Source organism: Myxine glutinosa, unplaced genomic scaffold, assembly GCF_964187855.1.
Source record: "Myxine glutinosa unplaced genomic scaffold, kmMyxGlut1.1 SCAFFOLD_3624, whole genome shotgun sequence".
In the NCBI taxonomy this organism is placed as follows: domain Eukaryota; kingdom Metazoa; phylum Chordata; class Myxini; order Myxiniformes; family Myxinidae; genus Myxine; species Myxine glutinosa.
This window is the reverse complement of record NW_027619716.1, coordinates 10,001-33,172: the sequence shown is the minus strand read 5'-3', so window position 1 is coordinate 33,172 and position 23,172 is coordinate 10,001. Positions and strand designations below refer to the sequence as shown.

General features: G+C 42.2%; 1 protein-coding gene across 3 annotated transcripts; it reads right to left on the bottom strand.

Moving 5' to 3' along the window:
- Nucleotides 1-852: 852 nt before the first annotated feature.
- LOC137412193 (tubulin monoglutamylase TTLL4) lies at nucleotides 853-22,707 on the bottom strand (the record flags this gene model as incomplete). 3 transcript variants are annotated; one of them, XM_078769638.1, is given in 12 exon segments in its annotated part: nucleotides 853-951; nucleotides 1,165-1,287; nucleotides 2,862-2,990; nucleotides 7,354-7,436; nucleotides 7,562-7,756; nucleotides 9,089-9,165; nucleotides 9,375-9,485; nucleotides 9,607-9,731; nucleotides 15,988-16,069; nucleotides 19,944-19,990; nucleotides 21,733-22,544; nucleotides 22,650-22,707. In XM_078769638.1, coding segments are annotated over 12 exon segments (1,904 nt in total), but the record flags the coding sequence as incomplete, so codon positions are not given.
- Between the last annotated feature and the right edge of the window lie 465 nt (nucleotides 22,708-23,172).

The following is a 23,172-nucleotide window of genomic DNA, read 5'->3' as shown; positions in this document are numbered from 1 at the left end:
ATTGGACTCTGGAGCAGTGAAAAAACACGTTCTCTGGAGTGACGAATCATGCTTCACAATCTGACAGTCCCACGGCGAATCTGGGTTTGGTGGATGCCAGAACGCTACCTGCCCGAATGCATAGTGCCAACTGTAAAGTTTGGGGCAGGAGGAATAATGGTCTGGGGCTGTTTTACATGGTTCGGGGTTGGCCCCTTAGTTCCAGTGAAGGGAAATCTTAACGCTACAGCATACAATGACATTCTATACGATTGTGTGCTTCCAACTTTGTGGCAACAGTTTGGGGGAAGTCCCGTTCCTGTTTCAGCATAACAATATCCCCATGCTCAAAGCGAAATCCACAGAGAAATGGTTTGTCGAGATCATTGTGGAAGAACTTGACTGGCCTGCACAGAGCCCTGACTTCAACCCCATCGAACACCTTTGGGATGAATTGGAACGCCGACTGAGAGCCAGGCCTAATCGCCCAACATCAGTGCCACACCTACCTCACTAATGCTCTTGCGGCTGAATGGAAGCAAATCCCTGCAGCAAAGTTCCAACATCTAGTGGAAAGTCTTCCCAGAACAGTGGAGGCTGTTATAACAGCAAAGGAGGAACCAACTCCATATTAATGCCCATGATTTTGGAATGAGATGTTTGACGAGCACATACAGGTGTGATGTTCATGTGTCCACATACTTTTGGCCATGTAGTGCATGTATGTATGACTGTATGTATGTATGTATGTATGTATGTATGTATGTATGTATGTATGTATGTATGTATGTATGTATGTATGTATGAAAAAAAATAAACACGTACATATCTTCTATCTCAATTAAGTCAAATCGATTTTAAATTGACACTCACACCATGATAGTCTTCATGACTATATCCTTTATCTGTTCCCATAAGCTTGTGGTATCCACAGCCTGCTCATTCAAGTAATTCCATAGTGCTTTCAGGGCCCTGCAAACAGGGGGGGGGAAATGATAATGGCCCAAGTGGGCAGTCTGGTGATTTGGGTTTATACAATGATTATATTATCCTGTAAAAATCCATGACTTATCTAAAACGTATGACAAATAATAGAGTAACCATTCAAAACTGAAGTCTGAAGATAAGAAACATCATAACCCAAACTTGATAATCACACTATGAACAAATGCTCAAACACCTTACCACTTGTGTCCACTGCAGGCATTCCGGTCAAGATTGACCTCATAGGCAGAGTTGTGTCTGTTCACACTGTAGTTCGTCAAGTGCATAAATCGATTTCCAAGGTTCTTAGTGGAAGGCGAATACCTGCATCACCAAGAAAATGTCAAAGGAATAACTCCGCTACCCACAACAGCAGTATCACACTCAATACTGTCGGTCACTCAAGTGACGGTTCTGTCCTTGGGGGTTTCTGCTTGCAGGCTGGCATGCTCAAAACATTCCACGAACAAGCAGCGCTTTGCTGGGATGCAAAGCCTGTCCATGTGCAAACATACATACCAGCACACATGCAAAAAATTCCGATGCTTAAAAATCACAGCCAGGGCAGTGGAGGTACTTTAGGATGGATAATGAGACTAGATCTACCTGCCTATTAATCACAACAATCTGGAGAGCAAGTTGGAACAATAACAAAATAAAAGAAAGACACAAGAGAGACTGTGGTCAGGTTCACGAGTCCTTGTGCAGAAGAAAATACAGAAGGAGGACGAAGGGGAGACGAAAAGGATAGAAAGTTTACGAGTGATTTATAAGCATCAGGAAGTCACTAGACTTCCTATGTAGGGATGGCACGGACACTCCATAGGTTTACGACAACAAAATCCTCAAAAGATTCTCCAATATACAAACTTATAAACCTATAAAGTACCTACCAGTCATCTGTGGAAGATTTCACATCCAACATTCTAGAGATCTAGACGATTGTGTGCACTCTGACATTGTGGAAATCTGACATCACTGAACTACAAAAATGAGACCCCAAAACAGCCCATTTGCAATTCTCCTTCCTCTTCTCCTGTGTTTCGGACAGCCGAACTTTAAAAAAAGCTCATTACTTTTTTATTTACACAAATCCACTGCATTTTACAAATCCACTAAGACCACTCGGAATTTTCATAAATTGAAAGGATTCCACAAAGTAGGCAAAGTTGCAAACCTACGCGTACGACAATGAAGGCCTAAGGGGTGGGCGGAATGAGCCTGGTGTAGTGGGCCGTGGCAACAATTGGCTGAGGGTCAATTACATTGGCTGACAATTGCCTCAAACCGATATTGGTGTGCTTTAAATGGAATATTATTGCTGCTATTTTATAATAGTATGACAATTGAATGCAGTGTTTTCACACATAATCGACAAGATATTTCACAGTACAATCAAAATATAATTCTCCAGTATGTATATACATTTTAAGCACAGAAACAAGTACTTAAGTGTTTTATCAGACTAATAACTCACTGGTGAAATTAATGGATGGAAACAATGAACAGACACCACCATCATTGCAAATCGATGAAGGATAGACAGGCAACAATCACTAATCAAAGAAATGTAGGGATGGTTTCACATGATTATTTCTTGTGACCATCCATACCTTGTTTACATAGTTTTTGGCATGTCATTCCAACATCCTTTCACTTAATTTTTTTTTATTACTTGTGCGTATTAAAGTTTCCAAAGCAAAAAAACAACAAAAAAAGAAGAACATTGCATTAAAAAAGTTTTCCGAATATGCGGATTATGGAATTGAAGGCCTGTTGCATATAGCAGTAACAGCCTGCTGCGGCAGTGTAGAGTGGGGAGGAGCTGATGAAATGGGGGAACTGGTGAGGAAATGAGCAAGTTTCACACACAGGTGTTGGGAATACAAAAACCTCACCTGCAGCTTGCAAAGCGTACTAGGCCATCATTGAAGATGTAAATGCGTAGGGGGTTATAAGATGTGACGTACACATAAACACGAAGGTCAAATTTGCATCCGTCAATGAGGAAAGGCTTGTGCAAGTACCTGTCACCAGAAGGAAAAAGAAGGGAGCACACAAAAAGAGTATTTGCTAGAAAAATGCAAAACCACTTGAAAAAAAAGTGCACTCATTGAATTTCCACATCAGTTTAGTGGCTAACAAAGGTTTAAATGTCATAAAAGGCAACATGGCTTAATCATAACAAGAGTTCAACTGCCTAAAGGAGTTATGGTTGATGAAGGTAGGTTTGAGGCACATGCTCGACTTGGTAATTTGGGTGGATATAGAGCCTCACACAAAGGGTTGGCCCAAGATGCTACTAGTCTAGTAGGAAGACTAGGTCCCCCTGCACCCCCCGGAGATATACTTCTAATCAGTGTTTCTAGATTGGAAAAAATGTGTAGAAAATGACTAGCTATGGCCCCAAGCTGAAAAAATGTCCCACATACCATTTTTATGCAAATTACTGCTGCAAATTTTATGCAAAATTATGCAAATTTTATGCAAATTTTTGATGAGGAGTAGAGTTGAGGGGTCTTTGAGGGCTTCATCGAGGTGCTCTCGGTTGCAAGACTGGGTCATTCTGAGAAGCACAGCAGGGTCAGAGATCATGATGTTCTCCTCCTCAGTGAATCTCTCCATCAACAGCCTCTCCATTGCCTCACACACTGTTTTGAGGCAAAAGAGGGACTTTGCGTAGGCCTTTCCACTGAGAACACCTTTGAGAGATCCACTTGTTACTAGTTGTGCCTCAAAGAGAATCTCTGCATATCCAGAACCACGCATCTTGTGTCCAGTGAGCATCCCGATGTAGTTCATGGATGTGTGGAAGGGTCCAATCGTTACTACATGACTAGCAAATTCATTTGGCCAGCGCCAGATGATGGGAAGGGCTTTCATGCAGACACCCAGATCAAATGTATTCAGGACCCATCTCTGACCCACCTCAGCAGTTGCTGCCTCGGAACGCTTCAGTAGCTCACGAACAACTGCGTTGTCTGTGATCGGTTGGTGGATAGGCGTGCAGTAGTCGACTGTTGATTTGCTGGGTGGGGGAGAACCAGTTGCAGAGGTGAAACCCCCTAGCCCAGGCACAGGCTGCAGGCCATTGCCATGCCATGCAGGCACCAGGCACAGACCGATCACAGACAACGCAGTTGTTCGTGAGCTACTGAAGCGTTCCGAGGCAGCAACTGCTGAGGTGGGTCAGAGATGGGTCCTGAATACATTTGATCTGGGTGTCTGCATGAAAGCCCTTCCCATCATCTGGCGCTGGCCAAATGAATTTGCTAGTCATGTAGTAACGATTGGACCCTTCCACACATCCATGAACTACATCGGGATGCTCACTGGACACAAGATGCGTGGTTCTGGATATGCAGAGATTCTCTTTGAGGCACAACTAGTAACAAGTGGATCTCTCAAAGGTGTTCTCAGTGGAAAGGCCTACGCAAAGTCCCTCTTTTGCCTCAAAACAGTGTGTGAGGCAATGGAGAGGCTGTTGATGGAGAGATTCACTGAGGAGGAGAACATCATGATCTCTGACCCTGCTGTGCTTCTCAGAATGACCCAGTCTTGCAACCGAGAGCACCTCGATGAAGCCCTCAAAGACCCCTCAACTCTACTCCTCATCAAAAATTTGCATAAAATTTGCATAATTTTGCATAAAATTTGCAGCAGTAATTTGCATAAAAATGGTATGTGGGACATTTTTTCAGCTTGGGGCCATAGCTAGTCATTTTCTACACATTTTTTCCAATCTAGAAACACTGATTAGAAGTATATCTCCGGGGGGTGCAGGGGGACCTAGTCTTCCTACTAGACTATACGGCAAGGGCTCGAAGAGGAACGGGGAGGGTTGGGAGGCATTGGAAAAAATAAAAATATGAGAACGGCACTTTGACGTCACGACATCGACCAATGTGTCTCCACCCACATTATTACATCATTATACACAGCTGTGAAAAGTTTGATTTAAATCCCTTCAGCTGTTCTCAAGTATCACATTTTTACCTGATATGACCTCTGACGCCCAAATCTAATCAGTTCATTTTGCATCATAATACAGGGTGAGTCAAAAGTAGCGCCCGATTTATGTTTATATGTTTATATGTGTGTGTGTGTATATATATATATTTTTTGTTTTTTGATCAATCAATAAATTGAGGAGTTATTTAATTATTAGCGATTAATTAAGTACTTATTTAATTAATCACATTTCCTTTCTCTTCTGACCATTAACTCAGGCACCTTTTGAGTTAGGAAGCTGATATTTGGACATGCCAATGACCAGGTGATTTGGCTGCAAAGGCTATTTTTGATTTATTAATTAATCAATTAATCAATTAATCGATTAATTATTTCATTATTCGATTAATGACTAAACTTTTTTATTTTTGTTAACTTACAGATTCTGATGAAATGGTGGTGGTTTATGTGTTCTATGACCGAATTGATTAATAGTTTAATTTTTTATTGATTATTATTTATTTATTTTCATTATTAATCGTTTATTTATTTTCTTTCTCATTTGGCCAATATCTCTTCTTTTCTTTTTTCTTTCTTTTTTCTTCTTTTTTTCTTCTTTTCTTTTTTTTTTCTTTTCTTTTGAGCAAGGAAGCTAATATTTGGACATGACAGTGACCAAGTGATGTAGCTATCAAGGATATTTTTGATTTATTGATTAATCATTTCATTATTTATTGATTAATCAATTAATTTTTTATTAATGACATTTAATTAAATTTCTAAAAGATACATCTTCGGATGAAGCACTAGTGGTTTAGTTATGCTATTAGCCAATTGATTAAGAAAATATTTTATGATAATCTTTTATTGATTTTAATTATGCAATTAATCGATCAATAATTATTGTACACCTCTCTCTCCCAATGCAATCTCTATGAGCTGCACTGCGGTATTGCCGGGCTCCAGAGGCACCCCGGCAATGCTGCGCTGTAGGATATTTAATTATTTGGCATGGGGGCGGTGTACTTTGAATGTATCTGTACTTGTTCCTCTTTTATTTTACCTATTTGCTGTCATTCTCCTTTGCTCTTTCATCCTCTTTTCTTTCCTTTCTTTAGTTTAAAAAAAAGTACATCATAAAACAGAATTTTAACTACATTGTTGACCTGCGCAGGAGACGGGGTTTTTGCATTTAGGGTCACTGTATTGATACACCAATCAAAAGTTAGAAGCCTATTGTTTGTTTTTAGATAAAAAGCTCAAAGGTCAAGATTGCATAAAATTGTCAATTTTCATCTGATCGACTTGAAATTTGAGCAGGGTTTGCATATTGGGTCACTGAAGCCTCTTGCTTTTGAGGTCAAAAGGTCAAGGTTGCCTAAAATCATGAAGTTTTTTTTTGTATTTTTTTTTTTTGCCGTTTTCATTATGTTTAGCATACAGAAGAATAAGAAGTCTGAACACAAAATGGATGCAGACGGGCTTTGCATTTTCAGATGCTTTTTAGTTTTACTTTGCAGTTTCCAAAAGTCTATGTATATTTATTTAACCATTAAAAAAATAAAACGGTGAAAGATAAAGTATTTTAGTTAAAATCACCGAATAATGTTTCATAGTGGTCACAGAGAGAATACAACCGACATAAAATTGGATATAACAAGTCAGGAGACGACGATGGTTCACGAGCGAGCGGTATTCAATGACAAAGGACGGACTATGACCGAAACAGGCCAGGCCCGGAAATGTCAAAATGAAGGTTACTGACCTTGAAATGAGATAGAAAATAATGTATAATCAGTTGTGAGGTTAGTTCGCTACACAATACCGAAAATTCGGTTCGATTCCGACAACTTTGACCTTTGTGACCTTCAAAGGTCAAAGGTCGAAGATTCTGCAATTTGTTGGAAAACTTGTATTTCATGATGTATGTGATAATATAAGATCATGTACGACATGTCACCCAATCAGGAAGCGAACAATGTAATAAAACCATCAAAAATCGACTTTTCGAAATTTTGTGACCTTGTGACCTTGACCTTGGGGCGAAAATGAAAAATCGAGCTCCGTGGGGCTAGACACATGACATTGGCCTAACCAAATACTGAAACCCCTGTCAGATTCGACCAAACCCCTCGGAGAAGATGTAGCTTGAAATCGATTACCCCCTAAAAAGACATCTTTTTCGGGTGTGGCTCCGTCCACAATGGGCGCAATACGCCCACTCGAGGCAGGACACAACTAGATCATGATATCAACCTCCCACCCAAGTTTCATCAAGATCGGATGATATCATCGGGTAGTTATGCTGCGGACAGACAGACAGACAGACAGACCCACCCATGACGAATATAGTGGTCACTCTGTTTGATAACTCATGAACCAATAAATCAAGCTCTTTGAAAAGATTGCATGGAAGATGCTAAAGTCAACATTATTCACCTCTGTACCACCAAGGGACGACTCTTCGGCAGCTGGTTCCACTTATGCAGTACTTTGATACCATTACCCCTCGCACCCGCTGGCTGAAAAAAAAATCAAGTTACACAGCCCACAATAAAGGATTCAAACTTTGTACACAGCTCACATGAAACTAGCAAATGACTGTTGGATACAGACAAATTCTGAAAAAAATAAAAGGTTAAGTCACAGGTTTCGCTATCCAGCGGCGCCGGCCGACTCCCTGATCCCAAACACGCTGGAGTTGTCGCAAGTCAAAGGGCAAAACAAAGGATTGCGGAAAGAATCCAAACTCTTGTCGGCCAAAGAGTTTGCGTAACCGGGCCAGGTTCCGCCAAAGCAAGTCTTTGCGACCAATCTGGAATGTTCCAGGGAAGTGATTCAGCTGTAAATATGGTCATGTGAGGAGGAGTATGGAGAACAGACATAAGTATGGTAAGCAAATAAAAACATGTAGAGTAAGAAAGCAAGAACAATCAAAATCACATGTACTCCCTTAAGATGGCAAGTTCTTCGTGATGCTTTATCAATAATTGTACGAGTTTCTGGGTGTAATTTCTAACTAGTCAGTTTCTGCAGGAGACTAAAGGGCAGAACCAGATGACGTTTCCAGAATGAAAAATTGGTATGGATGAGAGGAGAGGAATGAAGTCAAAGATTTGTCATCGTAAAATTTCACGTGGCTCACTTGATCTGACGGGGGATTTCTCATAAATATGTGTGAAAGGCCATTATATTATTTTGGAAATGGAAAGCATCAAAACATGTTTTTAAAAGAATTGAAGATCAGCTTAGTACACATGCTTGTGTGTTACTGTCTCATGTTTTATTCGTTCCTCAATATCAAACAAATTCCTTTTTTTTTGCTCTTTATCACTTACAAAGCAATATTTTATCCAATAAATTATTAATGTCCTTTGAACCTTTGGAATGATGACGAAGAACAGTTTTATAAACGATATGGAAGAAGACCTACACTCTTTCATTCACTCCATTGCTCACCTACACTCTTTCATTCCTCTTTTTCCCCACCTCTGGAACAAACTCCCACTCTCTCTTCAATCCCACCCTCCCTACAAGTCTTTAAAACAGCTGTAAACCACCATCTCTAATCTTCCCCAATCCAAAACCTTGATCTTTTCTACCACGTTAATACACCCCAAATCCACATCTTCAAATTCCGTTTTTCTTTTCTGAAAGTCCTAGTAATGTTCATTCATATTATACCGTGAACCCACTCACCCCATTCACCTCCCACCCCCCCCCCCCCCCTCCCCCCCAACACCAGCCCTCTCCATTCCTCAGAGCTACCCACTGTCCCTGTTCTCTACTGTTGATGTACTTCCCTCTCTCTCCCCCTCTTGTCTCCCACACTCCCTTTATTATATGTTTTATGAGTTTTCTGTTTATGTCTTAGTGTTTTATGCGTTGGTCTTACATGAGCCTCAACTTTGTATCCAAAAAAAATAGAGACAAGAGATACAATGAGAAGAAAGAATACAAAAAAACTGTGGAGTTATAATTATATATTGGGAACAAATGGACAGATAATAACAGTGTTTTTCTTTACCTTTGAAGTGCCAAGAGTAGCAATTTACATCTCTGACTGGACAAGCAGTTAGTGCTTTGCAATTTATATTACTAAGCCACACAAAAGCACCACAGTTACTTTTAAAGCATAGAAAATGCAAGTAAACAAATTAAGGATCGCAGTTACCTTCTGATGTTTCAACAAGAATCTGAAAGCTGGAGAATGCATGTGTTTTCCCCAGCAAAGTAACCATTGGCGAGCATCTGTGCACCACGGTACAGAATGAAAGCACAGAGGTATAACGGTGCTGAATGTTTCAGTGATTTTCTTGCAACAACGAGCAAAACTATGTTAAAAAAAACAAAAACTATGTCATGAGATGGTGGGAAATATGATTAAAGGAAACATAACCTCCGCCCACCTTCGGTGATAGAGGCAACAAGGGCGGATGCAGAGTTAAATCAGGGCCTACCAGATGTGATGGTGAAGTGAGACCTAGTCATGGCCTGCTTCACTATTATAGGGGTCACTGGGCTCTTTTTCCATTTCAGCAGCTTCCGCGTAGATCGAGGAAGAAGCTCGACTGCACCATAGTCCATAAAGAAAGGAGAGATAAGGTTAATATGCTGTTTGTGAGAACGAGAGCTCAGGAGTAAGTTACAACAATAAAAATTGCATTGTGGATTGAAAGACATGCAGATTACCCCTTTCATCACTGGTCCCAAAGTATATGGTTGGACGAATGTTCGTAAATAGGCTGGGCACTAGCGCAGGTGTCTCACGCAGAAGTGGACTATCCAACTCTTTTGCTGTAGCTGAGTTGATTGTACTGCAAAATGAGATAGATATTTTTAGAAATACAACCAGGAAATGGACGTATGCATGTCATGTATGTTTTTGGTGTGGTGCATGTGCTGCGTATATGGGTAAAGATAAGGGCAAAACAAATTCAATAAAAATAATGGAGAGAGTGGGATACATTTCAAACATTTATCATTCATATTAAATCACAAAGTTGTGATGACCATTGTGGCAGTAAGGAGGAAAGGTTGGGACATGATATTAAGTAAACATATCAACTCATTGAGAGAAAAAGAATAAATCTTATAATCAGCAGAGGCCTACACTGTGGTCCCAACTTGCGACAAAATCCGGTAATGGGCCGATTGGGAAACACACATTTAAAGCACTCTTAAAAGATGAACAGCGGGAATCGGAAACACGCATTTAATGCATGATCAAAAGACTAACTCGACACCTCTCACCCATCACGAATTGTTTAAACCCAACATTAAGTAACGCTTTTCTTAGGGAGCTGCGTACTGTGTGTAAATCTAAATAATAATTTTTATTCGACATCGATTAGAGTTTTTCGGGGTACCTCATAGTCAGTAACACTAGACCCAAATAAGGCCAATGGAAATTTGACGCAACAACCCCGAGAAGTGTATAATCAGTGGAGGCCAACAGGCCTGACCACCAGAAAACCAAGATTGTGGCCATATTTTTGTCTGGGTGCCATGGCCATGGTGGGTGGAGTCAAGCGACAAATGTGGGTGGGGGTCCGACAGCTATCTGACCAATGGGGGCACATTTCAAAAATATATCCCCAACAAGAACCACAACTAGATGGCATTCATAGAATACTTACCACACGCAGTCAACTTGGTGGAATGCCAACTCTTGTTTTTTAAGGTTGTTTTTTTTAATCCAATATGGCTGCCAGATCACATGCCCGATGACGTCATAAAATTTACATTCTCCAATATAATTGTTCCGTAGGTCATGCTCAATTTCGAACTGTTTTGAATTTCGAACAAAGCGTATTTGTTGTATTATGACGTCATATAATGAAGGCACCAATGATGGAATTCTTATTCCTATATCTTATTACACTTATAACCTAAGACGTCAAACTTAAAAATTCTACACGAGTAAATGTGCGCTAATGTGAAAATTGTGTCAATCGCACCGACGGTTGCCAAGAAAATGATTAAATGAATACAAACAAGATAGTGCCCCTTTCACATGACTTATGACGTCATACAGCAGTGGACAAAAATATTGACACCCTTGTACTTTTTTCAAATAACTCAAAATATTCTCGAAAAAAATAAGTTGAAATTGACAGAAGTATTTGTTCTCCACAATTCTTTATTTCACTGTTAATATTACAGAACCTTTGTTTTTGATTCAGAACTTTGTATGTCCTTTTAAATCCAAAAATAAAAATAAGTGGCATTGACAAAATTATTGACACCATCGACTTAATATTTGGTAGCACAGACTTTGGACAAAATAACTGCAGTCAAGCGCTTCCTATAGCCACGAATGAGCTTCCTACATCTCTCTACTGGCAGTTTGTCCCACTCTTCTTTTGCAAACTGCTCCAGCTCTCCCAGATTTGAAGGATGCCTTCTCCCAACTGCTGTTTTCAGATCTCCCCAAATGTGTTCAAAGGGATTTACATCTGGACTCATTGCTGGCCACTTCAGAACAGTCCAGCGTTTTGTCTTGAACCATTCCTGGGTGCTTTTTGAAGTGTTTGTGGGGTCATTGTCCTGCTGCAAGACCCATGCCCTCTGACGGAGACCCAGCTTTCTCACACTAGGTTGAACATTGCGCTCCAAAATTCCTTGGTAATCTCCTGATTTAATGATGCCATGAAAAAATTCAAGGTACACATGCCAAAGGCAGCAGAGCAACCCCAAAACATCACTGAACCTCCTCAATGTTTGACTGCAAGGTTGTTTTTTTTTTTGGTTTTTTTTGGATACTGAATCGAGGCTCGTGAAAGAGCTGACATTTACTTCACAAACAAATCAACCAGACAAACAAAATATATAAAACGAGGGAGCGGAAGACAAGATGGGGAGAGAAGGGGAAGCACACAAACACTTGAGAGCACACAACATTTGAGAGCAGGGAGATGTGTGGGAGGGAGAGGGCTTGGGGGGAGAAGGCGTGGGAAGGGGGGGGGGGGGTGGGAGAAGTATAAAACACAAGGACACCAAGGACTTCCAGGACAGAAGTTGGTATTTCAAAAAAGTGGAATTGGGGTGAAATTAGCAGGGGTAGAAAAGATCAAGGTTTTGGATGGGGGAAGATAAGAGATGGTGGTGAACAGCTGTTTTAAAGACCTGGAGGGTGGAGTGGGATTGAAGAGAGTGAGGGAGTTTGTTCCAGAGGCGGGAGAAAAGAGGAATGAAGGAGTGAAGGTGAGCAGAGAGTCTTGATTTTGGCAGTTTAACCATAAGAGGGTTGCAGGCAGATCTTGTGCGACCTGTAGGAATATTTGCGGGACAGAGCCCAGAGAGAGATTGGGGGGGGCAAGGCCAGAGGAGTCGGTAGAAGACGGAAAGACCACCAACCTGCCTGCGGTGAGTGAGCGAGAGGCCCTTGGAGTTAGCTTCATCGCGAGAGATTCCAATGATTCTGAATGCTTTGGTTTCAACAGCGTGAAGACGAGCTAGGTGTGAGGCAGGAGCACCAGCCCAGAGGGGAGAGCAGTATTCCATTGAGCTGCGGATGAAAGCCTTGTATGTGGTGAGGAGCTCAGGTGTGCCAAGGAAGGACTTCGCACGACGGAGGATGCCCAGTCGGCGACTGGCTTTGGAGGCCAGATTTGAAATGTGAGACCCAAAAGCTTGAGTGACAGAACTTCTTGGAGAGGATTATTCAGAAAGTGGATGGGAGGGTTGTCCAGTCGGTCTTTTCGGAGAGACATCGTAAGAGTGTCAGATTTGTCAGGATTGAAAGACATGTTCCACTTGTTTGCCCAGTCTGTGATTTTGTCCAGGTCTGCAGAGAGTGAGGAGGCTGCAGACTGCCGATCTGAGGGATGAAGAATGGAGCGACAGAGAGTAGAGTCATCAGCAAAGAGATAGAGAGGATTTTCAAGAGAGTCAGAGAGATCATTGATGAAGACCAGAAAAAGCACAGGGCCCAGAACACTGCCTTGGGGAACTCAAGCCTGAACAGGAAGAGGATATGAGAGAAACCCATTCAGGGCCACACGTTGACTACGACTAGAGAGGAAGTCCGCCAGCCATGCGTGGAGATTTCCATGCAAATTTCCATGGAATTTCAAAGAAGCAAATGAAGCTTCTTTGAAGGCTTCATTTTGTTTTCTGTAAACATAGAGATTGTGCTTTACTAAAAAGCTCTAATTTGGAATCATCTGTCCACAGGACATTCACCCAGAAGGATTTTGGCTTGTTCAGGTGTGTTTTGGCAAACTCCAATTGGGCTTTCTTATGTCCCTTTCTCAACAGTGGGGCCCTCCAGGGTCTCCTACCATAGAACCCCCTTTCATCGATAAGAGACGTTGGTGACGAGTTGGTGACGGATGGTGCGAGTTGAAACTGTCGTACCTTGAGTCTGAAGGTCAGCTTGAATCTGTTTGGCAGTTGATCGAGGTGCTTTCTCCACCATTAAAACAATCCTTTGCTGCAATCTTCGATCAAGTGTTCTCTTGCGGCCACGTCCAGAGAGGTTGGCTCGAGTGCCATGGGCCTTAAACTTCCTGATAACATTGCGTACTGTGGACACAGGAACATCAAGGTCTCTGGAGATGGACTTCTAGCCTTGAGATTGTCCATTCTTGGCTGCAATCTTGTGTGTCACCTCCTCAGACAATTTTCTGGTTTTCTTTATTTTCTCCATGCTCATTGCGGTACACACAGACACTGTGTGTACCGCAAACAGCAGAATGACTACTTTTCTCCATTCAAACTGGTTTAATGAGCGATTTATATATTGCAGGCACCGGCAACTCACCACAGGTGAGTTCAATTCTAAAGTAAAGGAGAATCACCTGCTTGAAATCTAATTATTTCTAACAACTTCTAAAAGGTGTCAATAATATTGTCAGGGCCATTTTAGGATTTGTGTGGAATAAGCTAAGATTTAATAATTTTTTCAGCTTTTTCATTTTGTTCCACTGCAAACAAAAGAAATACATATGTGGGTACCAAAAGATTTTTTAATTTCAACAATTTTCTGGAAGAAATGGTGCATTATTTGAAAAAAGTGCAAGGGTGCCAATATTTTTGGCCACACCTGTAATAATCAGAAAAAAATTATACGCATACTATGGTGAAAATTTAATGTCAATCGGACGAACGACTGCCAAGAAAATGAATTTTTAAAATGCAGACACGTACGTACGTAAATCGCTTAACCTTGCTTTTCAGCCATTCCATGTCAAATCATCAAAGAATCTGCCGTCATCTCTCAGATTTTTGTAAAACTTTGGGAACCAATTGGGACCCATGAAAAACGGCAAGAACTCAAATATTTTTGCTAACAGCCTCTTAATTAGTGAGATACAGACTAACGAACTTTGGACTAATTAGCGCGACGTCGCGAATTCAAATGGCCATATCTCTAAAAGTATAACACCTAGAGAGCTGGTTTTGGTGTCATTTTAAAGGTATTTTCATGCCCTATGAATTTGTCTGGGAAACATTTTCCTACCTCCAACCACAAAAACGTTATCACAAAATATAAACTTCAATTGTGAATCCCCAAAAAATGTATCCTTCAAATTCATCCCAGAGGTACCTTATGATGTCAAGAAGCTTCCACATACATTTTGTGATGGGCACTCCAATAGTTTCTGAGATATGAGCAATAATGTACATGTACGTATGGCATATAGGTTCGAAAATCAGCATTTGTAATGTATTATACAATCAATAAGTGAGTTCAAGTACACAGTGTTCACTAACCTGACTTAGGTTCACTAACCAGTGTCACCGATTTTCTTGGTTTTGGATTTCACATATTTATCTGCAGCAAGTCTCTTTTTTGGAATAGGTGATTCTCCAATCAATCCCAAAGACTCATTCAGTGTATTCAGTTCCATTTCAGGAGAATGAAATTCAAACTCCCCTGAACTGCCTGGTATTGGTGATTCACCTCCACCATCATTGTCCTCACTACTGCTAATAGCGCTGCTGGTCACTGGTAATGGTATTTCACTCTGAGTCTCTACCACACCTGGTTGTCTTTTTGCCAGTTTCTTACAACACTGGGTACAGATTTTCTGTGCACTTTGCAGTTTGAGGCTTGGATGAGCGGCTATGGCTTTTTGGCTAACAGCTCTCAAGCCAGACGACTTTGGTTTTTCATGAGCTCCAAAGGGATTGCAGCAGGATTTCTGCTTCAAGATGAACTTTTCCTTGGCAGTCGTCATTTTTCTGCAGCTCCTTCAGAAGTGAACTGCCAATTTCTGTTGGTGGCAGGCCTAAGCATTACACTAAGCCAACTTGGACTTTCCCTGGGGATCTTAGACTGTGAAAGTTGCATCACCTCGACTTACCCACATGGGAAATCCCAGTTGGAATTCCCCAGATGAGAATTCCCCTCAGGCCCAGTTGAAAATGAAAGTATATGATACTTCAAAGCAATTGATGGTTGTTCCCTGTGTTCCCTGTCATGGCTAGGTTAGAATGATTGTATAATGCATTACAAATGCTGATTTTCGAACCTATATGCCATACGTACATGTACATTATTGCTCATATCTCAGAAACTATTGGAGTGCCCATCACAAAATGTATGTGGAAGCTTCTTGACATCATAAGGTACCTCTGGGATGAATTTGAGGAAATTTGAAGGATACATTCTTTTTGGATTCACGATTGAAGTTTATATTTTGTGATAACTTTTTTGTGATTGGAGGTAGGAAAATGTTGCCCAGACAAATTTATAGGGCATGTAAATACCTTTAAAATGACACCAAAACCAGCTCTCTAGGTGTTATACTTTTAGAGATATGGCCATTTGAATTCGCGACATTGCGCTAATTAGTCCAAAGTTCGTTAACCTGTATCTCACTAATTAAGAGGCTGTTAGCAAAAATATTTTAGTTCTAGCTGTTTTTCATGGGTCCCAATTGGTTCCCAAAGTTTTACAAAAATCTGAGAGATGACGGCAGATTCTTTGATGATTTGACATGGAATGACCCTTTTTGGTTCGCGAGCGCAAGGTAACAACAACCACCACGCAAAGCTCTTGTAGAACTGTGACACGCCACAGGTAAAAATTACAATGGAAGGTTTTTGTCAATTTTGTAGCACCTGTTTGCACCTTGCGTTTTGTCATTGGCATTGTCGGGGGACTTGACATCACCAACATCCAATGGTGAAGAATCAGAAACATCTGCAGAAAGATCCTTTTTAATAAACATAACTGTGCATTTCCATCACACCCACCCATATACTCTGCTCAATACAAATGCAAAAGGGAAATGTTACCGAGTTACATACAAGGGATGTTAAAAAGGTTATACAAACAAGATAGTCAGAAATAGTTCAAGACGGAAATAGAAGTAGAATGGAGTGTAAATACTGCTACGTGGTCGGAGAGGGGGGGGGGGGGCGGGGGGGGTAGGGGATCAATATCTAGAGTGTGTGAAGGCTTCAATATGGACCATGTGATCGAGTAGGTTAGAGTTACCATTGTATCAGGGAAACTGTCAGAGGTGAGTTGTCTTGTCGAACGTGCACCGAGGGGCAGTGAGCGTCGTTTATAGAGCATAATTTGGGGGAAATTGTTGTGTAAAACCTCCTGTAAAAGGTGAGGTCAGGTGGTGGACTTAGACACAAAGGCAAGCGTGAAAGTGCTATGCGTTTCCCATGAAGAAGACCACGAACTTGGCAATCAGATTGTGGGCCACGCCAGTAAAATGGGCTCTGAAGCCCTGAAGAGAGGCGGGATGACCAAAAAGGTAGCGGCGAATGTGAGGAAACCGCACTGCATGAAGGCAGTCCCGGAGGTGGGAGCATGTGCACAGGAGTTGTACCTTGGACCTGGAGAAGAAGAGACCCTTCCCCCTGCTTGGCCACCATTTTCTTGTCTCCTGGTCTTCTTGTCGCCATTCATCCTCTCCTATTCTGGTCCGAGCAGCACTTCGCTAGCCACATTACCCAACACGACTACCATCATCGTCCTGCAGCCACAACCAGTTCGAGCCAGCCTCAAGTCCTCGCCTGTTCTGTTCCCCTTTATTGTGAGTTTCTGGTATTTAATGCTTTTCGCGGGATATATTAAGTTCTTGTTGTACACAAGATTTCATTTTCCTTTCATTCCTATCTCCTGTCGAACGCTAGGACTGTGCCGTTATTTATTGATTGTCCTGTTCTTCCTTATCCCCCCATTTCTTCTTTCATAGAACACTAGCAGAAGTACCCGGCATTGCCGGGTGGGGGAGGGGAGGGGAGGGGAGGGGAACGGGGGGGAGGGGAGAAGAGGGGGGGGAGGGGAGAAGAGGGGGGGAGGGGAGAAGGGGGGGGGGGAGGGGAGAAGAGGGGGGGAGGGGGAGGGGAGAGAGGGGGAGGGGAGAGAGGGGGAGGGGAGAGAGGGGGAGGGGGAGGGAGAGGAGGGGGGGAGGGGGAGGGGGAGGGGGCGGGGAGGGGGGAGGGGAGGACGGAGGGGGGAGGGGGAAGGGGGAGGGAAGGGGAGGGCCAGTCAACAATGACGTTGCAGTTCTCATGGTCGGAGAGCAGCACAACAATCGCGACATCGTCCTGCATCTTCGCAACAGCACGAAGCGGATTTTGGAGACTCACCAATCCTGTGACGCCCTCCAGTACCGGCGTTGCCGGGTGGGAGAAGGGAGACCCATACATTCCCAACCCGTACATTCGCCCTCTCGACTCAAGCTCAATCGGACAAAAGCCTCACACAAATTACACCGTGAAGGCCCAATAGCCATGTCTATGCCACAAATCAAGTACGTGAGCGAGTCAGGCGCACTGAATTGAAAATATATAGAACGCTCATACTCCGTGAAAAGTGAAGCCGCCATGTCGCCATCTTGGTTAGCACGACTCGACCAACTCGCTTCGCGGATCTCGTTTGTTTTGAACATGTGAATTACGTGCAAACGCGTAACTGTGAGTTTATGGTGGCAAGGAGCATCACGTGATCGCTCTGAGCGAATCAGCGTGCTGCTCTGCCACCTGATCAGATTCCGTGTATAATATTCCTCGCTGAAATGTGCTGAGGTAAATATGAATAAAAATTATGGATCTCGTAAAGATGAAAGAAAAAAAAACCTATGTGGTGTGAATGGCAATGTTCCTCGCTGAAATGTGAAAAAACGCAATCGCTTTTCGCTCTGAAATACGTGCGAACGCGTAACTGAGTTAATGGCGGCAAGGAACATCACGTGATTGCTCTGAGTGAATCAGCGCGCTGCTCTGCCACCGGTCAGATTCCGTGCATAATATTCCTCGCTGAAATGCGCTGAGGTAAAAATATGGTAAAAAAATATTATGAAATAATTTTTTTTAGGTCGTCCATGTTCTTCCCAGGCTCAATGGCCATGTCTATGCCAAATATCAAGCACGTGAGCCTCTCCGTTTAGGAGTCTATCGGTAACATTACACACACACAAACTGTGTTTTATATATATATAGATTTCTATCATAACAACGTTTTTCCACCTTTTGCCTTCCTGTTAGAGCCAGGCTTGGTGGCAAGTGTGTATGTCGAGGCCGTCTTGCCAGCCCTGTATATACATACGAACAATTTTGTTTTTCTTGCAAATCATATGTAAATATACATTGAAAAAAAAACAAAAGGTCAGGGTATCATGGACTAACTAATAACTATTGCAAGTTTATTCATATAACTATATGAATACCCTTTGCAGCTATTCCTAAACACCAAGGAAGAAACTGGGGTCATTTTTTTCCTAGAACACTGATCTGAGGCCCATGGAAGAACCCATACATAAATCACATGCAGTTCAAAGATGTTAGTAAACATCAGGGTACTTTTACATTAATTATAAGATCATTGGCAGACGTATCAAGGGGAAAAAACCTACTGTATTCCATTTCAACCTAGCTTCCAAGCATCATGCATCAGTTCTGAAAATGGAAGCACTATCAAGCCAACTCAGGTAGCATAGACACTACAAAAAAGGTTTTATAAGTATTTGTATATAAAATGGACTACTTCACTACTGAAACATGGGTTGGCATAGGCCAGAGACTTTACCTGCAAGTCTACCTTCCTTCAGATATCCTGTTTGAGACAAAATCCTACGTGCAGGCACGCAGAGGATACTGTTCGTATGACAATGTTCACACTCATAATGAACCTTCTAATGGGAGGATGCAGCAGTTTGTGGTGCACTTCCAAGCACATGGAAAAGTGAAAAATTTAAATAAAGGCAACGGTGGCCGCACAATAAGGGTTACCAAGGACCAAGGGAACATTGATCTTGTGAGAGAGTCAACTATCGAAAGTCCTAAGAAATCCCACCGGCAGGGTTCCCGAGAACTGGCGATCTCAGCCTCATCTGTGCGGTGCGCATTCTCACTTCTGAACTCAAGCTCTACCTCTACGTCATATCTGTAACGCATAAACTCACTCCGAATGACAAGGCAAGACGAGACGAGTAACAATGTGTGATTGGTTCAGTAACCGAATGGGAAGGTGCCCAAATTGGATCAACTCCTTGTGGTTGTGGTGAAGCACACCTCCATTTGAATGGGGCCTATCAAAAATCACAACATATTCTGGGGTGCTGAGCCTCCTGAGGAGGTGTCAGATGTCTCTCAAGGGCCTCAAGTCCACTTGTTTCTATGCATTGAATGCCAGATGGGGTATACTGGGACCGTATTGGTTCGAGGACGCCAATGGTAAGATCGTGACAGTCAACGGCGAGCGGCACCGCGAGGTCTAATGCCGATTCCATGCTGATCTTGCTTAATTAGTCTCCAAACCAACTGAGACTTGCATGGTCATGCAGGACGGTGCCCCACCGCACACTGCAGGTGAAACCATCGACTTGCTCCACCAGCTGTTTGGAAATCGTGTCATCAGCCTGAGCACAGCACGAGTGGGTGCCCCACAGCCCGGATTTGAATCCATTGAATTTTGTATTTTGTGGTGCTGCCAAAAGAAATTCTGAGGAAATGGCTATTGGGGTTTATCTACAGTTCTACACATTAATTTTGCATGAGAAAGGGTTATTGTGAACACAGGAGTTATACACCAGTACAATCCTTATTTTTCTCACCATCTGGAATGCAACAGAGCTCTCCTTCCATCTCACCGCCATCTTCCCTGAAAAATACACAGGAGAGAAAACCACTAAGTTGATAAAACTTTTCATTCTGATCTATTTATTTATCTGTGGCTAAATTTGAAAGCCCTCTTTTTACCATCAAACCCATGTACCGTAAAACTTCGACTACAACGCGCACTATTTTATACCCAAAAATATTTTTCAATTTAGAGGTGCATACTATACATAGGTCTACTTTTTTTGTAAGTTTTTTTTAAAGATTGAAACGATCGTCGAGGACGTCTTCAAAAACGGAAGTGGCAATACTCAAAGTACAACAACAAAGAATAGCTAAATGTTTAATATAGAATATATATCATCTGTAAGTTCACAATCATGAAGTAAAGTATTCAGTATCCGACTCGTCCGTCTCATTGAAGAGATGAAGAACCTCCTCCAGATTTGCACCTTCACTGTCATTGTCCAGGTAGTGAACATAATTTTCATCGCAGTCAAATTCGTCGTAGTCTGGTGCGTTGGTGTCGCCATCCGTCCAGAGAGCATCGTCTTGGCTGCCGTCCATTGTGTTCGAAATGGAGCACTTGATGAAGCCCTTCTGGATGATGGCAGGATCAAGCTCGTTCCAGACTGACGATCCATTCTGTGATGTCTTGGAGCGTCGGTATGTGCATGCGCCCAACTGTGGTGAAGGTGTGCTGGCCTTCAAGCAGCCATGTGTTCCAAATGCGGCGCAGGGCGTCTTTCACTGGTTTCTGCGGCCACATGACCCCGTTCGGCCATTTTGCTTCGTGGGAGCGACTGCAGACGCTCCTTCTGTCGTCCACATAGTCTGATGTTCACCTTAGATATTCCGTCGAATTCCCGGCCAGCAGCTCTGTTGCCGTGATCTTCAGCGCATCCAACAATGTTTCGGCTTCAGCGTTTTTGAGCTGCGGTGTATGATCGTCGTCGAGAACTCATGATTAATTACGGTAAGAAAACTAGTGGAAATAAAAGTCGCTGGTAAATCTTATGAACAACTGAATGAAGCTGTTAAAGAACACTTGGGTTTTATAATAAAATATAGCCAATTATCAGCAACTAGAGTACCACGTGATTGTCTGACAATAGGCTGCAGGTTGCTTCGTTGGATTGCTATCCGACTTCCGCCGTTTATTTAATATGCGCTGCTATGTTTAAACTTTGCGCAATCACAACTGAACATCGTGATTGATACGATTTACGACTGTCGTAAATTTAGTTCCTTGACCTGCCGTGATATTCTTTCATTAGCGCCGCTCTGTTCAACTATTACGAAATCATGGCTGACAGTCGTGGTTGAGATGGACTTCGCAGTTTTTGACAGATGTAATAACATATTTTACGTCGATATCTTTTTCATTCGAGTGCTGAAATGGGGGTGGGTATTATATATAGGTCTATAGATTTTTACACCGTGACAAAAGTCCAAGTTGGGGGTGCACGTTATGCACAGAGGCGCGTTATAGTCAAAGTTTTACGGTAAGCTTTGTTTTATAGCAACGCGTCTGTGGCTGAGGAGAGTATTCATCTTCATAGTCTGAGGAAAGTGACGGGAGAAAGGTTGACACCCCCAGTGTGTAGTAAGCTCAGTAAGACCGATCTACAGTACTCTCCTCAGCCACAGTCCAGTCAAGAAGAAACAAAATGACATGGGTTTACTGGTAGAGAAAGTGCTTCTTAACTTTGCGCAAGAGAAAGAAATAACTTGGAATGGGGATTTTTTTTTTTTAAACAAATGCCTGGATGAATGCAGACTTACTGAAATTCAGATGACTCCAGATAGCATTCTTTATCATTGTTGGAGTCGTCACATCCTTCTGCTCCAATCACCATTTGGGACTTCTCTTCCAAAGCAGTATCAACGCTCTTCATAACTTTAGTCTCCTCAATCCGAACATCACCGAGCAACACTGTCGCCTTTAAAACCTCCTTTCCATCAACGATAGTATCCTGATCTTGTCCGTGCATTAACACCTGTTCTACAGGTACAGAAGTAGTTGGCTTCGTGTAAACCTCAAAAGTGGTCGTCTGTTCCGAATGTTCATGGGCTTTAGAAAGTGAGGCTCGAGTGGTTGGTTGAAAATTAGTTGTGGACTCCATCTTGACCTTCTCACAATCACATTTTCCATTGGGTTCAACTGTGGTCCTATGGTCTGCTAACTTTGCTTTCAGCTCCGCTTGCTCAACCCAATCATTTTGTAACTGACAACAATCACCGTTCAACAACTCCAAAGGCTGCTCCTTAGTACCTTTCCTCTTCACAGGAGGACAATCTTCATTTCTTCGAATGCAATCAAGGTCAGAGACGCATGCTGATAGTGTGGAAGTGGAGCCAAACATATGGCCAGATAAATCATGACAAAAAGATCCATTGAGAAAATGAGGCGGATCTGCCAACGTGTTTGTAAAAAGGCTCTCTTGGCCAAGTAGCGCGGCCTTGCGAACCTTAAAAGATCGTGAAGGCATACAGGCAGACGTCCTCCAGAAATTTGCCCGCACAGGAGAGAAGGATGAGAGTGCACTTGCATCGCGCAGCTTGTCTGACATCGAGTCCTTGTTCCCCATGCGTACCTGCGGATATTTCAACATTGGGCTCACAAGTTGCTGTTCTCGAGTCAACTGTTTCTTAGATATAGTAGAAGGCCCCATCACAGCTTGCACAGGGTTGTGAGATACCTCTGTGGGATGTTTATCCATGTTCAGGCATGATGATCAGCATGGGCAAATAAACACCTGAAAGAGAGTCCCAAAAGTGAATTAGTGAGAAAGGAATAGTCCCACATAATACACAAATATATTTTAACAACAGATTTGGGCCAAAAACTCACCAACTCTACAATAAGGTGTAAACTACAAATTATCCGAAAAACCAAAACCCATCAGCGTCTGCTTTGTACTCGAAATAAACTTGACAAAAGCAACAGCTATGAACAAAAAAATAAAAATAAAAATAAAAATGCAAATTTTATTAATCAGTCTTCTCCATATTCTCATAAAAAGGTTTTTGAACATTTGATGAGAAATGTTCATATGGTAAATAAAGGAACACAGAAGCGATTACAAAACCCGGCCGTCTTGTGGCGGACGGGCGAAGGCTTATTTGTAATTTCTGTGACTTTGCCTTTTCACAAAATTATTAACCATTTTCTACGATTCTCAAAATAAGGGCTTGCTGAAAATTTGATGACAAAAGCTCAAA